At 17.8% G+C, this 17,910-nt stretch overlaps 6 protein-coding genes across 6 annotated transcripts; 4 read left to right on the top strand and 2 right to left on the bottom strand.

The window, feature by feature from the left end:
* Window positions 1–131: 131 nt before the first annotated feature.
* PADL01_1223900 (DNA gyrase subunit A) lies at window positions 132–3,851 on the top strand (the record flags this gene model as incomplete). The annotated part of the gene is made up of 1 exon (XM_028683198.1): window positions 132–3,851. One exon carries the CDS (start codon window positions 132–134, stop codon window positions 3,849–3,851), a length of 3,720 nt encoding a protein of 1,239 aa, XP_028539400.1.
* A 759-nt stretch (window positions 3,852–4,610) lies between these two features.
* On the bottom strand, window positions 4,611–5,972 carry PADL01_1223800 (nucleus export protein BRR6, putative; the record flags this gene model as incomplete). The annotated part of the gene is made up of 1 exon (XM_028683197.1): window positions 4,611–5,972. The coding sequence occupies one exon, from the start codon at window positions 5,970–5,972 to the stop codon at window positions 4,611–4,613; it is 1,362 nt and encodes a 453-aa protein (XP_028539399.1).
* Window positions 5,973–8,976: 3,004 nt separating this feature from the next.
* Window positions 8,977–11,066, top strand: PADL01_1223700 (cAMP-dependent protein kinase regulatory subunit; the record flags this gene model as incomplete). The annotated part of the gene is made up of 3 exons (XM_028683196.1): window positions 8,977–8,996; window positions 9,577–9,881; window positions 10,066–11,066. 3 exons carry the CDS (start codon window positions 8,977–8,979, stop codon window positions 11,064–11,066), a joined length of 1,326 nt encoding a protein of 441 aa, XP_028539398.1.
* Window positions 11,067–12,596: 1,530 nt separating this feature from the next.
* On the top strand, window positions 12,597–13,434 carry PADL01_1223600 (conserved Plasmodium protein, unknown function; the record flags this gene model as incomplete). The annotated part of the gene is made up of 4 exons (XM_028683195.1): window positions 12,597–12,719; window positions 12,924–12,966; window positions 13,099–13,295; window positions 13,393–13,434. The coding sequence occupies 4 exons, from the start codon at window positions 12,597–12,599 to the stop codon at window positions 13,432–13,434; spliced, it is 405 nt and encodes a 134-aa protein (XP_028539397.1).
* A 159-nt stretch (window positions 13,435–13,593) lies between these two features.
* PADL01_1223500 (conserved Plasmodium protein, unknown function) lies at window positions 13,594–15,226 on the bottom strand (the record flags this gene model as incomplete). The annotated part of the gene is made up of 2 exons (XM_028683194.1): window positions 13,594–13,702; window positions 13,860–15,226. The coding sequence occupies 2 exons, from the start codon at window positions 15,224–15,226 to the stop codon at window positions 13,594–13,596; spliced, it is 1,476 nt and encodes a 491-aa protein (XP_028539396.1).
* A 1,039-nt stretch (window positions 15,227–16,265) lies between these two features.
* PADL01_1223400 (conserved Plasmodium protein, unknown function) lies at window positions 16,266–17,873 on the top strand (the record flags this gene model as incomplete). Its single annotated transcript, XM_028683193.1, has 7 exons — window positions 16,266–16,391; window positions 16,482–16,547; window positions 16,682–16,766; window positions 16,865–17,073; window positions 17,279–17,392; window positions 17,558–17,611; window positions 17,736–17,873. The coding sequence occupies 7 exons, from the start codon at window positions 16,266–16,268 to the stop codon at window positions 17,871–17,873; spliced, it is 792 nt and encodes a 263-aa protein (XP_028539395.1).
* Between the last annotated feature and the right edge of the window lie 37 nt (window positions 17,874–17,910).

The following is a 17,910-nucleotide window of genomic DNA, read 5'->3' as shown; positions in this document are numbered from 1 at the left end:
GGAAAATGTTTGTGACGTTACTACATTTTAGATTTATACCATTATTTGATATTTTAAATTCTTTTTTTTTTTTTTAATTTTTTTTTTTTTTTTTTTTTTTTTTTTTGGATCCAAAACAAATATAAAATATTATGTCGTTTAAATTTTCCATTGTTTTTGTTCTGTATTTAATATTTTTATTGAAATTTAATAAGAGGTTTTTTTTTTTAAAAAGTGAAAAAATTATCAGTTATATAAATACACAAGTCCCGAATTATAGTAGCAGCCCTCCTTTTTTTTTAAAAAAAAACGAGGCTAAAAATAATATTAAAAAATGCTATTTAATAAAGAGAAATGGGTATAGGAATATAGGAAAAAAAAATGCGTCAAATGGGTTTGTTTTAAATTTTAAGAGTAATGGTTCAACATATAAAGACAATGTGTTTAGTTGTGTATCATTGTGTTGTGAAAAGAAGAAAAGAAAAAATTTGCAAGATCATTATGATTTGAAGGCGAAGAAGAAAGAAAAGACATATGAATTAAGTGATATAAAAAATAATGAAAAAAAAAAAGAGGATATAGTTAATGGATCTAATAATATAACAAAAGATGAATTGGATAATATAAATAATAATATAAATGAAAGTCGGAAATTGATCAAAGGTGAATATTATGATGTTGAAATTTGTGAAATATTATCAAAAAGTTTTTTATCTTATGCGAATTTTTTAATATTAAATAGATGTTTATGTGATTATCGTGATGGATTAAAAACAGTACAAAGACGTATAATATGGAGTATGTATGAAATAAATAAAGGTATTGATAAAAAAGGATATAAAAAATGTGCTAGAATTGTTGGTGAGGTCATTGGTAAATATCATCCACATGGTGATAAGAGTGTATATGATGCTCTAGTTAGATTAGCTCAAAAACATCATAATAATAATTTGTTGATAAAAGGTTATGGTAATTTTGGTTCTGTTGAATATAATGCTGCAGCTATGAGATATACTGAAGCCAAAATTTCTAGTTTTTGTTATGATATTTTATTAGATGAAATAAATGATGAAAATGTTGAATACATAAAAAATTTTGATGGGAATGAAAGAGAACCTAAAGTATTATGTAGTAAAATTCCCTTATTATTAATTAATGGTTGTTCAGGTATTGCTGTGAGTATTTTAAGTAGTATACCTTGTCATAATTTAATTGATGTTGCAAATTGTTGTATTAATTTTTTAATAAATGAAAACATTACAAATGATGAATTGTTTCATATTATTAAAGGACCCGATTTTTCAACCGGTGGTATTATTATAAGCAAATATGATATATTAAAAAATATATATAATACTGGTAAAGGGAATTTTGAAATAAGAAGTAATGTATTTTTTGAATATATAAAGAATGATAAAAAAGTTATTACAAAACATATTAATGATTTATCATCTATAGAAAATTCAGATATAGATAAATTAACCAAAAAAATTATTATTAAAAATTTACCACCAAATGTAAAACCAAACGAACTTATAGAAAATATTATTAATTTATTAAATGATAAAAAAAATGAACATGATAATATCTTATTAAGAATCAGAGATGAAAGTGAAAAAGAAGATATGAGAATAGTACTTGAATTAAAAAAACATAGTCAAATTGAACAGATACATAATTTCGTATCATATTTATTTAAATATACTAATATGCAAATTAGTTATCATTGTAATTTTGTTTGTATAGGTTATGAAAATACATACACACAATTTTCTTTAAAATCTTTTATACAATTATGGTGTAATAATCGTATAAAATTTATTAAAAAAAATTATGAAATAAAAAATAAAAATTTACAAAAGCAAGTAAATATTATTGACCTATATCTAATTATACAAAATAAAATACTTGATATTATAACCTTTTTTCAAAAAAATCAAAATATTGAACAAATAAAATTATATTTAAAAAATAATTTCAAACTTAACCCTGAACAAATTAAATATATATTATCTATAAAATTACAAAAACTAATCAATATTAAAAATATCGATTTTATAAGTCAAAGAAATAAAATAATGGATCAAATTAAATTAAATGACGAAATTATAAATAATGTTCATAATATTAAAAATCTTATAATACAAGAATTAATATATATCAAAAATAAATATGGAATCCATAATTTAAACAAACAATTTGTGATTCCATCAACACCAAAATATAAATATTCATATATTAATAGTGAATATCATCCAAACAGTTTTAAAAATAAACAAATCATAGATACATATAATACACTACCTACAAATGATAATAATATAAATGAGAACAATTATACACATGATCTACCTCATACTGATAATGTAACAAATGATAAAAATGTAGTAGAAACAAATGAACATAAAAATATATATATATCTAATGATATATCAAATAATATAAAAAATAATGATAAAAATATTTATGTTCCAAAAAGTCAAAATAGTGATAATATGATGCCTTATAGAAATACATATATTGATTCTTTAGATAATAGCATGAAAGATATTTATAATAATGATGAGGTACTGATATTAATTACATATGGAGGGTATATTAAAAAAATAAAAATTAATGAGAAATTAAAAAATCACTCAAACAATATAATAAAATTATCAAATGTGAAATATATTTTAAAAGAAAATGAAGAAAAATTAAATGAAAATAATAAGCGCCTAAAATTTAATGATTTACAAAAAGGAAATGAAGAGGACAAATATAAGGATAATGAACAAAAAGAAAATAATGACATGGATGATAATATAAATAAGAATATGAAAGAAGAAAAAAATGATAATATAAATATACAAGATAATAATAATAATAATAATAATAATAATAATAATAATGATATATTATTAAATGAAGGGGAATATAATAGTTATAAAATAAAAAAAAGTATTCTTGTAAGAAATAGAGATAAAATATTATTAACAGATAATTATAATAAAGCATTTCTCTTAAATGTTTATGATTTACATTTATCGTCATATGATTCTAAAGGTACACCCATTAATCAAATAATTCATTCATCTAAAAATATTACTGGTATAACAAAATTTCAAGAAAATAAAAAATATTTAATTGTATGTAGTGAAAATGGAAAAATGAAAGTAATCAATAATGATGTATTTCTAAAAAGGAAAAAAAAAGGTATCAAGCTATTTAAAAATAAAAAAAATATTTATTTCAGTTATTGTAATTTTAATGATAATTGTATAGTAGGAACCAAAAATGGTTATATTATACAATTCCCATTAAGTAGTTTTAAAATATCCAAGAAAAATTCTTTAGGAAATAAATGTATTAGCCTTGCAAAAAATGATAAAGTAGTTGATTTATTATCATATGAAAATAATGAAAAAAACATGAAAAATTATAAAATCATATTCGTAACTAAAAATGGATTTGGAAAAATGATTAATTTGAATGAATTAAAAATTCAAAAAAAAAAAGGAAAAGGTCATAGAATCATGAAATTTAAAAAAGCAAAAACAAGAAAGGATAACAAAAAGGATATAGAAAAAAAACAAAACAATGTAAGTAATAATAAGGAGAAGGAGAAAGATAAAGATAAAGATAAAGATATACCATCAAATAATGATGATAATAATATTATACATAATACTAAAGTGGATGAATTTTTAGGTTTCAAATTATATGATATGAATAAACAAAATGAAAAAGATACACTTGTTATGATTACTGACCATGCTGTACTTATAAGAAAAAATATGTCATTATTAAAAGAGAAGAATAAAAAACACTCTTCTCAAATTTATGCAAAAATGAATAAAATAAATCAATTGGTTTATTTTGACATAATCTGATTTGTTATATATATATATATATACATACATATATTTTGTTTATTATATATATGTGTATATATTCCTAATTTCATTTTTATTTTATTTCATTTCATTTTATTTTTTTATGTTCCCAATTATTTGTTTTAATTTTTAATTATAAAATACTTATAACCTTTTACAAGTATTTGCTTTTAATATTTAATTCTAATCATTGATAAGATAATCTTGAAAATGAAAATTGTCTTATAAAATTATTAATGATTAAAAATTAAATTAAAAAAAATTTAGTAAAATGTACATATATGTTATAAATAAATATATATATATATGTAATGTATTCAAAAAAAAGAAAGAAGAAAAAAATATATGTATATAAAAACATTTCAAAATGTTCAATATATATATATATATATATATATATATATATTTATGGATGTATGTAATTCAAACATATATGTATATAGAATAATTTAAAATGATTTAATACTTTTGTTAAATGTATTCATATATGCATTAAAAAAAAAAAAAAAAAAATAGATGAAATATTAAATATTTTATTTTAATTTGTATCTATTTGACAAGAACAAAAAAAAAAAAAAAAAAAAAAAAGAATAAAAAAGAGAATTAAAAAGGAATGGGTTTGCATATATATAGATAAATATATAAATATACAAATATGCATACATACATATATATATATATATATATATATATATATATATATATATATATATATATATATATATATATATGTGTATATATTTACATATCACAATTTTAATCCCTTGAGAGATATTTTAAGAATCCCAATTTTTTTGAACTTCTCTTTTGATCTTTTTTTGAAGAGCTGTATGTCTCGTTAAAGTCTTTATTTCTTGGAGGCGAATGTGTGCCCATATCATTTTCATTTAAATTATGATGAAAATTATTCATGAAATTATTAGTATAAGGATTTCTATTAAAGCTACTATTTCTATAAAATTTATTTTGAGATGACATACAATTCATAAGAGGGATGTCAATACTTGGATTTCCTGAATTATTATAATTAAATGGTTGTGGCATTATAGGATAGAAAGGATAACAAGGATAAGGAGACATATTATTATTGTTATTAAGATTATTATAATTATTATTTAAATTTGGATATGTAGAATTATAATCATTATTAGATCTATAACCTCCGATAGATAAAGCATAATTACTACCAATAAAAATTAAAAGAAATATAAAAGCAATTACACATATACTTTTCCATTCAAATTGTACAATAAATGTATTAATAATTTGTCCTAACATTTGAGCAGATAAAAAGGATATATCTTGATATAATTTATGATCAGTTTTCATACATTTAGCCCATTCTTCACATTTTTCATTTAATAAAGGTAAATTTACAGTACCACATTTATGAGCATTATATTGTTTTCTACAAGAATTTGATTCTTCTTTTACATTTTGAACTTGTATAGCTACTTTTTTATTTATATCTTCTCTTACAGATATAAATATATAATAAATTAATGTTACTATTAATGATGTTATAATAATATTAAATATTACTCTTATCCATCTTTGTATAATATCAGGTGAGTATACAAAAAAGTTACGTATTCTATCTCCACGTTCTTCTTTTATATATCTTGGATAATAATCTCTAAATTTATTATCATACAAAACCAGATGATGTCCATTATTTTCATGAAGAAATGAATTATTATTTTCGAAATCTTTAATATAAGATAATTCAGATACATTTGTATTCTGATCTATACAATTCCATAAAAATTTTCTTTTCATACTTAATTTTTTACTATTATTTCTTAAACCACCTAACACTAAATTATTACTTCCATATGCATCCTTTCTTATAAAATTCTTCTTTTTTTTTAATAAATTTAAATTACGATAATTTTCTTTTCTTATTAAAGCATCATCTTTCTTAGTTTTGGTACCTTTACATGATCCATTATTAGAACCATTACTTATTAAAAAATTTTGAAATCCATTTACTAAATCATTAGAATTGTTTTCAAGATTTATCGTGTCATTCTCTTCATCATCATCTCCATCACTGCATGTAAAATGTTTCGATTCTTTTAAAGGAATAAGAGGCAGCTTGTTTTCGCTTTCATTCATTACTCCTTCGTAATAATAAATTCACTTCAAATATGTCCTTATGACTTTATATTAATCTTTTATTATTATTATATAAAGTTGTATTAATTATATGGTTGTATATATCATATAATTTTATAATCGCAAACAAATTACGTTTTCCTTGTTTATCTTTTCAATATATTTCTTCTCATATTTTTCACTAAATGTGATACAAAAAAAAAAAAAAAAAAAAAAAAAAAAAAAAAAAAAAAATTTACAAATCATATAAATATTATAACATATGATAAACTATTTTTTTTTTTTTTTTCTTTCTTTCTTTCTTTTTTTTTTTTTTTTTTTTTTTAATGTTTTCTCTTTGTATTCTTCATGATATGGATACAAATAAAAATATATATTAAATATATATTTTATATAATATTCGTATGTGTTATATATATATATATATATAAAACAATAATGACTTCTAATGACTTCACAAAAAAAAAGTGAATTAAAAAAATATATATATAAATGTTATGAAAACCCTATTTAGTCAAGTCACAAAAAAAAAAAAATATATATATATATATACATATATATTATATATTATATATATGTTTGCATATATATGTTTTATCATTTAATAAAAAAAAAAAAATATATATATATATATATATACATATAATATATATATATATATTATAACTTAAAATATTTCCTATAGTGATTTTAACTGTTAATAAAAAAGAGAAATATGTTTAATTATTATTATACTTTAAAAATAAAAAGGTATAAAAAAATTTCATTATCTTCATATTTTGTTCCTGGTTTTAAAAAATGAAATTACAGCATTATAATGATAAAACTATATTACATATATATTATATATATATAATATATTATTTTTTTATTGTAAAAATATATTAAGCATATATATAATATATATATATATATATATTACTTTATATTTGAGTAATACTTATATATTATATATACATATTGTTATATATGTATAAAAAAATATTTAATATATTTTTTAAATACAATTTATACATATATATATTATTATATATATATAATATAATTATGTATTTATTTTTTTCATATATATTTTACAAAATTTTCCTTTTCTTAATAATGATAAATAAATAATAAAAAAGAATATATATTAGTATATATACAAAAATATATTTAATGAAATGTACATTTTTGTATATATATTTTTATATAATAGAACATATAATGTGAAATGATTCAAGAAAAAATTATTAAATTATGGAATGCAAAAAAGTTATTTATATTATATATACCATATAGGACAATTATAAAGGAATATATTGAGATATAATATGTAAATAATATTTATTGTTATATTTTTTTAAATATATAGAACATTTCTATATATATATATATGAAAATGTTTTATACAATTTTAATAAAATCCGTAAAACTATATTTTTCAATTAACATATGTTAATATATATGTTGTTATCCTTTTCAAAAATCATATGTTACTAATATATTAAAGTTGTCATTTTTTTTTTTTTTTTTTTTTTTTTTTTTTTTTTTTTTTGTTGTTGTTGTGTAGACCTTGCTAAAAGTCATATAATAGTAATAAAAAAAGTTTGTAACTTTAAAATGGTACTTATATTTTTAACAAATATATATTAAAATAAAAGAAAAAAAAGAAAAAGCATATAAGATAATATAGTAACAAATTATTATGTTTAATTTTTTATCAGATATTATTTTTCTTTTTCATTTAATTTTATTTTAAAAAAAAATAAGAAATGTCTTATTATTTCTACAATATTTTACTCATAGGAATTATTTTTGTTTTTCAATTTTTAATCAACGGAATATAAATTATATCATATATTTTATAATATAAATTTTGTTCCATATTTTGGCATTTAAAAGAATATATATATATAAATAAATATATATATATATATATATATTTATTTATTTATATAGTATATAATTTTTGGATTTCCACACAAAAAGGGAATAGTATTAATGTACATATATGAACTTTTCTTTTTTAAAAAAAAAAAACAAAAAACAAAATATATGTTAATATGCTTTTATCTAGTGTATTAAACCATATATATGAAAATCATTAAGCAAATAAATAAATTAAATAATAAATAGAAAAAAATGGGTTAAAATAAAGTAATAGAATAAACATATAAAGTTCTATCTTAAAACATATAAATATACTTTTTTCTTTTTATATATATAACATATAGAATGTTCACATGTTTACATATAAAATTAATTTCATGAAGAAAATAAAAAAATTTGAAAGCTTATAATAATCGTATAGGGGTTAAACAAAAATAGAAATAAAAATCTTTGAAAGAAATATACGGTTTATTATTTTCCGTATTGAAAAAATATACTATATATTATATATATATATATTATTATATATTTTTTCCCCTTAAGACATTTAAGTATATTCAAAGGATATATCGTGCACATATATATGAAGAAAAAATATATATATATATATATAAATATAATTAATATATATATATATATTTATAATTCCACATTTTTTATGATTTTTCCATTTTCATTGTTATTATTAAGTATATTTTTTCTTCTATTACTATATAAAAATAAGTACATTATATATTCTTAACAGTTTTTGTAGTATAAGATGTTAAAAAAGAATAATTTATTTATAAAATATTGATATGTATATATAAGTGTACATCATTTTTATAATATATAGGCATATAATAATTTATAAAAAGGTTTATATATATATATATATATAATTAGGATAAAATTATACATAAATGTGCATAATAACGAATTTTTTTTTTTTCATCTTTTTTGTTTTCCCCACATGATTAATTAAAATATTTTTCACTATACTTTTCATTATATTTTTATTTATATTTTTCATCATTTTTCTTAATAGAAAATTTTTTTTTTTTTTTTTTTCCATTTTATAACAAAAAAAAAAAAAAAAAAAAAACATTAAACTAAATAAAATAAAATAAAATAAAAAATACCCAAGCATAATAATATGGGCAATGTGTGCACATGGTAAGGCTTAAAATGGGGGAAAAAAAAAAAAAATTTTAAATAACGATCTCCATATAATTTATATAAGTGCACATAATATTATATATATATATAAATGGTGTTATATATATAATATATATAATATATAAAAGTATTAAATTTATATAAAATTTATATTATATATGATTAGAGGGGAAAAAACAGAAAAAAAAAAAAAATATATATATATATATATATATATATATATACACACATTACTATTTTTCATTGAATAATTAAAAAGAACCAATTTTCTAAAATTCTTTATTATATTATATTATATATATATATATATATATATTATATTAATTTTTTTTTTTTTTGTGAATTTAAAATTTTTTTTTTTTTTTCCTTGTTAGAAATATATATATGATTATTTTTTATATGTGCATAATAGAAAGTGTCCCCATAATTTAAATATTATATATATATATACGCAAATATATTATATATATATATATATATATAATATATATATACTTTCATCATATATATAATATTTATATATTAATTTTTTAATTTTTTTAAATTTTTTTTTTTTGCGTGGTGATAATTTTTAAAGGAGACAAGGGAAAGAAAAAGCAGGTGAAGATAATTCACAAGTAATAAAAGATAAAGAATTACAAAACGAGTTTAAAACATTCGAACAAAAAATGAGAAATAATAAAAAAAATGCTCATGAAGGAGATATGAATAATGATGGTGAAGATGATAGATATAAATTTTCCAGAGGTTTTTCATTAAGTAAAAAACCAGGCAAAACTAAAATAACGATTACCAAAACGGATAGTGAAATATTAGATGGATTGGATTATTCTGAAATGAGTAAACAAGTTCTTATGACTTTAAATAAAAAAAATATACTTAGTAAGTATATCAAAATGTTTATATATATATATATATATATAGCTATATTTGTATGTATAAATAGTTGTATTTATATAAATAATATATAATATGCATATATTTCATAATCTTATATATTATTCATCCTTCTATAATGTTATATTTTATTTAATATATTTTCCTTTTTATCAATTGCCCATTTCAGATGAAGATGCTTCGAGCGATGGTAACGACACAGATTGTCACACCATGTTCGATAGAAAAGAAATAGAGAGAAAGGTATTGGATTTAGAAAGTATTCATTTCATACAGAAGAAAAGATTATCTGTGAGTGCAGAGGCATATGGTGACTGGAATAAAAAGATTGATAATTTTATTCCTAAGGTTTATAAGAAAGATGAAAAAGAAAAGGCCAAGATAAGAGAAGCATTGAATGAATCGTTTTTGTTTAATCATTTAAATAAGAAAGAATTTGAAATTATTGTAAATGCATTTTTTGATAAAAATGTAGAGAAAGGTGTTAATATTATAAATGAAGGAGATTATGGAGATTTATTATATGTTATAGATCAAGGTGAAGTTGAAATCTATAAAACAAAAGAAAATAATAAAAAAGAAGTATTAACAGTATTAAAATCTAAAGATGTTTTTGGAGAATTAGCCTTATTATATAATTCCAGAAGAGCTGCATCAGCAACAGCTTTAACTAAATGTCATTTATGGGCCTTAGATAGAGAATCTTTTACATATATAATCAAAGATATGGTTGCAAAGAAAAGAAAAATGTATGAAGATATTCTTAGTCATGTAAATATATTAAAAGATATGGATCCATATGAAAGATGTAAAGTTGCTGATTGCTTGAAATCTAAAAGTTATAACGATGGAGAAATTATTATTAAAGAAGGAGAAGAAGGAGATACATTTTTTATACTTATAGATGGAAATGCTGTCGCTTCTAAAGATAATAAAGTTATCAAAACATATGCAAAAGGAGATTATTTTGGAGAATTAGCTCTTCTCAAAAATAAACCAAGAGCTGCTACTATAAAAGCACAAAATTTTTGTCAAGTCGTCTATTTAGATAGAAAAAGTTTCAAAAGATTATTAGGACCCATTGAGGATATATTACATAGAAATGTTGAAAATTACAAACAAGTTCTGAACGAATTAGGTTTGGATACAACTTGTATTGATGAAAATTAATATTATAATTTATATGTCTTTTTTTTTTTTTTTTTTTTTTTTATATGATAAAGAAAAAATAAAGGGATAATAATAATATATATATATATATATATATATATATATATTTTTCTTTAAATATGTGAGGAGCTATATCAAAAGTTTACTTTATATAATTATTTTTATTTTTATTTTTATCCTTATTTTATCATTTTATTATTTTTCTAGTTTATATATATATATGTATATTTTTTTTTTTCGAAATGAAAAATGTATGAAAAAAAGAAATAAAAATATAATAAAACTTTTATTTTTTCAGTTCCGACTTCTGTATGGCCTTATAAATATTAATTTGAATTATAAATAATATGGCAATATTTCAATAATTATTATATAGCGCATAAATAAATGCAGTCACGAAAATAATATATAATAAAATATATATATATATATATATATATATATAAATATATATATATTTTTTTTTTAACACACCAACTTAATATGTGATGATATAATGTGAAATATCTTTAACATATATACTAAGTTATATATAAATATTAAAAATGAAAAATATTACTAACCGACTTCAACTTATATATTCCATTTTATGATAGTCAATTTATAAATTTTTTAAAAAAACAAAACAAACAAACAATGATAGTTTATGAAAAAACCGAATGATGTTTTTACAATTTATAATATTTCAAATATTATTATTTTATTTGAAATATATTTAAAATTATATAGTTGTCCTATTTAAAAAAAAAAAAAAAAAAAAAGTTAAAATATAACCTGTCTTCATATATAATTTTAAGAAGTAAATAAATTCATAAATATATAATATTAAATATATATATTATATATGTGTACATTTATATTTATAGTTTCCCTCGATTTTTGTAAACCATGTTGTGCACATTTTTTTTTCATTTTTTTTTCTTTTTTTTTTTTTTTTTTTTTTTGGGTTTCTCCATGTTAAGAGTTAAAGAGATATATATATATATATAATATATAAGTATAGAAAAAAATTTACGTACGTGAAGAGAAATATGTATTAATTATACAATATATATATATTTTTTATTTTCCTTTGTTTAATTATTTTAAAACAGTAAGTTATATATATATATATATATATTTTTTTTAATTGTAATTCATATTAATTTTTTTTTATAGTTCATCCTAAATGTTGGATTTTCAAAATTTTTAAGTATTATTTTTGAAAAAAAAAAAAAAAAAAACTAATATTTTGTTTTTTATATATGTTACATTTGTTTAACAAAAAAAAAAATATATATATTAATATATTACCTTTTTATTAATTATTTCTTTTTAATAAATTTTTAATTATATTACATTATAATTTTTTTATTTTATTATTTTTTTGTTTTATTATTTTATTTTGTTTTTCTTTTATTTGTCCATATGGATTATTTATATGTTTGATAAACTTTTTAACATAATAAATTCCTAAATAAATTAAAATATATAAATTATATCAAAAAAATATAAATATATAAATATAAAATAAATATAAAAATAAAAAAGATGAGAAATCTAGCTACACTAATATTACATTCAACTTATCGAAGAAACTTAGGAAATATTTTATTTAACACATTTTTATTTTTCTCAAATTATTTAAACTTTGTCTGTTATCTTTTGAAAGAGGTAAGTTTGTTAACAAAAAAAAAAAAAAAATAAAGTAAAATAAAATAAAGAACAAATAAAGAGCAAAACAAGAGAGCACTTGAATATAATATTGATTATGAAAATATTATTTTTTAAACAAATAAATATATATAGACATATTGATATGTATCAAAATAGACATTATTTTCTTTTACTTTTTTTTTTTACTTTTTTAAATATCAGATAAAGCAAATATTCAATATTAGCAGATATAAGGATTTATACAGTAAAGTTGAAAAATAATAACAGTATGAATAAATACATACATACATACATATATATATATATATAAATTCTTTTATAATATGTACTAATATATGTTATGATATTTTTGTCTATCCTTTTTAATGTGCTACAGAATTACATAATATTACGAGATCTAATTTTAGTGGATTAATAAAAGAAAAGAAAAGTTTAAATCTGCTTAATATAGCTAGTTTAAATGATTTAGATTTTTTAAATAGCTCTATACATGAAACAGAAACGGAAATAAATGACCGACTCTCCACTGAAATCGATGAAATTGATGAATTTGATGATGACGAATATAATTTTGTAATATAAAAAAAAAAATATATATATATATATATATTCATAGTTATATAAAAAGCATTCAATATTTTCCTTATATATTTTTCATTTTTTCATACAGGATTTTATTGACCTTGTCCAACAAAACGAAATGGAGGATTAATTGTTAACACTTAAATTTTTTTTTTTTTTTTTTATGTTTTTAATTTTAAAATTTTAATATATATAAACATCATAATATAAACATATGTTTATATATATGAGAAAAATTTTATTTTTATCTTATTATATATATTTATTTATTTATTTATTCATTTATTTATTATTTAATTTTTTTGTTGTCATTATTGTTTATTCCATAACTTTCCAATTCAACTTGTCTTAACATTTTTTGTATCATTTCAATCTTTTCCCTATGCCATAAATAGTACCTAAAATGAGGAAATAACATATACACACATATATACATATATATATATATATATATTATTACAATGCTTTGTATAATATATACTCAATTTTTGTTAATGAGATGACAAAATATAAATATAGACAACAAAAATTATATAATTCTCATATAATTATTACCTTTTAATATCATTTTTATTTTTTTCCTGTAATATGGTGAGTATATTTTTAATTAATAAAATATTATTTTTAAAATAAAATTGGAAATGATCTTTCTTTTTTTGCATATACTGTATAATATTTTGTTGTAGAATTTGCATATATTTTATTAATTCATTCGTTTTTCCTTTTATATGTGTAGTATCATTTTTAAAATTAATAATTAGTTTATTACTTATTTTTTCATGTATATGATTAAATATGAAAATTTCTTTTTTTATACACATATCATCATCAGAAATATATATAATATTAATTAATGATTTATATAATAATAAAGTATGGAATATATTCAATTCGTCTAGTGTCTTAATTTCTTTGGGTTCATTTATTTTATTTAACATTTCTATATATTTATCTTTTAATTGTATAATTGTTTTATTTTCTATATAATCGTTTTGATTAATACATGAATATTGTTCTTTAAAAATATGATGAAATAAATAATTGCTCAATGAATAAAAGAGTAATATAAAATTATAATTTTTTAAATATACATTATTTTGTTGATATGATATATTTTTTTCATCTACTGATTGAATAATTTGATGAGACGATTGTTCCATTGTTATATTTTTATTTTTATTTAAAGTGGTATCCTTTGGGTTAACTTCCAAAATATCACTATTACAATTATGATGACGATTGTCAATAGTATTATCAATTAAAGTATCTTTTTTATGATTTATACAATTTGAATATTTTTCATTCTTATTATTTATATTTTGGTTAGATTCTAAAAAGCATTTGAAATTGTCGATAACGGATTTAATAATTTTCTTTTCCAGATTTAAAAAACCATCATTATTTAAATATGAATAAAAGTTCAAGGTATATAACAATTTGATTAAAAAAGAATAAGATATCTTTTGTATATTATTATTAATATTTGAACATAAAACATAATAAAATTGTTTATTTCTAATATTAGCTTTTATATAGCATATAAGTATTTGTGTAATTTTATCATACTTAATATCATTTAATTTGGAAACAATGTTAGGTATAAAGTGAATTAAAACATTTGATCCAATATGTAAACGACTTAATATATTTATTAAATATATAATTTCTGTTATATTAAACTTTTCTGTATTTTTTATTATATCATTCTGAATACATTTCCATTTTATTTTATTAAAACATTTAGACTTATAAGTCTCATTCACACATTTTATTATTAACTGAGGTGAACATTTTATATCGCTGCTTGAAAAGTTTAGTGCCTGATATGGAAATGACAAAAATATATTTTTACTTTTCTTCAAATCGATATATTTTTTAAACAGATATCTACTTGGATATTTCAGGGGCAAATAACAAAACATTTACCATAAAAAAGGGAGAGAAGAAAAAAATAAAAATACAAACATGAAAAATGTAAATAAATAAATATATATATATATATATATATATATTTTATTTAATTAACAAATGGATGAAACTTTTTTTAGGTATTGAAGTAATATTCTTCTTTCTATAAAATGAAATAATCAAAAAAAAAAAAAAAAAAAAAAATTAAATATTATACAAATGAAAATAGTTATATATATAATATAATATTTATATTAATATATTTTTAAGAACATTATATATATATATATATATATATATATATTTTCTTTTATGAAAAGTTAAAATTTAACGTGATAAAATATAAATGGGTCAAAATTTTTAAATTTCATACAAAAATGTAAGATATGAAATTATAAATTTTGTTTTATTATTATTTGTATTTTTTTGATATATGTGTAATTTATTATTCTTTTACAATAAAATAAAATATTTACAATATATATATATAATAGCGGCATTATAATTTTTGTTTTTTTCTTATGTGCTTTTTAAAAATTATAATAATATTTTATAAAATTAATTTTGTTTTGATGATAATGAATTGTAGAATATTTATTTAAAAAGGATATCTACATATAATATGGACGTTTATGAATTTTTTTTATTTTTATTGGTGATGTTATAAAAAAAAATATTTATGTCTGTATCAAGTGTTTTTATTTTGTTTCACTATTTATGTATAGCTTAAAAAAAAAGAAAAAAAAAAACTATAAAATTTTTGTATATACACATAATTAATATACACCTCCCTCCAAAAAAAAACAAAAAGAATTAAATTAAAATAAATTAAAATAAAATTAAAAATAAAATTAAAATTAAAAATAAAAGTTCGTTTAATATACACGTGAGGAAGAAAAATGTAAAATAGTATAAAAATATACACAAATAAATATATATATATATATTAATTTTTTGTTGTTCTCTTTTTTGTTCTTGTATCGTATTGTATTAAATTATTATATATATATATATATATATAATTATTTATTTATTTATTTTTTATTTTTTAATATGGACATGGGTGTAGAAAATTTATTGAACCAACTAAACGAGCTAGAATCCAAAAATAGATTAATCCATATAGAAATAGAAGAATTAAAAATTACTCAAAATGAATTGAATAAAAAAGAAAAAGAAGTAACAAATTTAATGGAACAATCAAAACTTTTGTAAAATATATATATATATGTATATATGTACATATATGTGTGTAATATTTATTTTTAGTTAATTGTCGATATTGAAAATATTTGTACCAATCTTAAATTAATGGAAAAAGAGAATATACAATTGGTACAATAATATATATATAATGCTAACATTGTTTTATGTATGTGGATTATCATTCAACAATATTAATTATATCTCTCTCTTACTCTTTTTTATTTTATTATTTTATTTTCTTGTTCTTTTCTTATTATTTCCAGAATAATGATATAGATCGTGTTAATTTAATATGTAAAAATGTTGAAACAACCTTGCACAATGAATTTGTTAAGGTTGAAATTGCAGGTATATACTATATTCAACAAATAAAAAATATATATATATATATATATATATTTTTTTTTAATATTTATGTTTATATTTTTTTATATCTTCATTTGTAGAGCAAAAGAATAATTTATCTGAATACAATGAAGATAAAGATAAAGAAAGAAATGTGAATGATGATCTAATAGAATCTCTTGATATGATAAAAAATATTATGCTCAATATGGAAGATTCTGATGAGGAACTCAATAAATTAAATGAAATAAAAAATAAAAACTATCTTTTAAATCAAATATCTATAGAAGATTTATATGAAATTTATGAGGTCAGAATTATTATGATATGTAAACAATTTTTATGTTTCATATATGTTTATTGATTTTTAGTTATCTCTATATTTATGGATTGATAAATTCACTTTTTAAAAAATAATAAAAATGTACCATATATTGAGTTCTTTATGTACTTACCATTGTTTATTATATATATATATAAGCATATATGAAAAAAATTATCGTTCCATTATTTAGGATACGAAAGAAAAATATCAAGCTAATTCATTTAAAAATCAGTGTGCTAAAATTGCTATAGTTGATTATAAAACACATACTTACTTTTGCAATCCTATGCACTTATTACACATGGTTAGCCAAAAAAAAAAAAAAAAAAAAAAAAAAAAATATATATATATATATATATATAGATATATTTATATGTATTAATAATGTGTAAAAATGAGAGATTAAAATAAAAATAAATCATCCCTAAAATTATCAAATGGATTATTTTTTTCCGAACATATATTATAGATAAATCTTTTGGTTGAAAAAATAAGAATTAATAAAAATGACCCTAATTTTAATGTAAAATTAAACATACACATATATATAATCATTTTGGTAGTTAAATATATATATATATATATATATATATATATACTTGTTTTGTTCTTTTTATTTTTACATATATTTATTGAAACCCTTTTAGTTTGTAACGATGTCTAATTTTTATGGAGTGAATGAAAAAGAGGATAAAGAAAAAAAAATGGAAAATTTTGGATTATCTGAGCTAAATAAAATAATGATAAACCATTACAAATCCAAAAAAATTAATGTCGATAAATAATTTGTAATTTCATATTTTTTTATTCCAATTATTTTTT

This window comes from Plasmodium sp. gorilla clade G2, assembly GCF_900097015.1.
Source record: "Plasmodium sp. gorilla clade G2 genome assembly, chromosome: 12".
NCBI classification, from domain to species: Eukaryota; Apicomplexa; class Aconoidasida; order Haemosporida; family Plasmodiidae; genus Plasmodium; species Plasmodium adleri (nom. inval.).
Note: the sequence above shows the minus strand (reverse complement) of the source record. Positions and strands in the feature narration are given on the sequence as shown.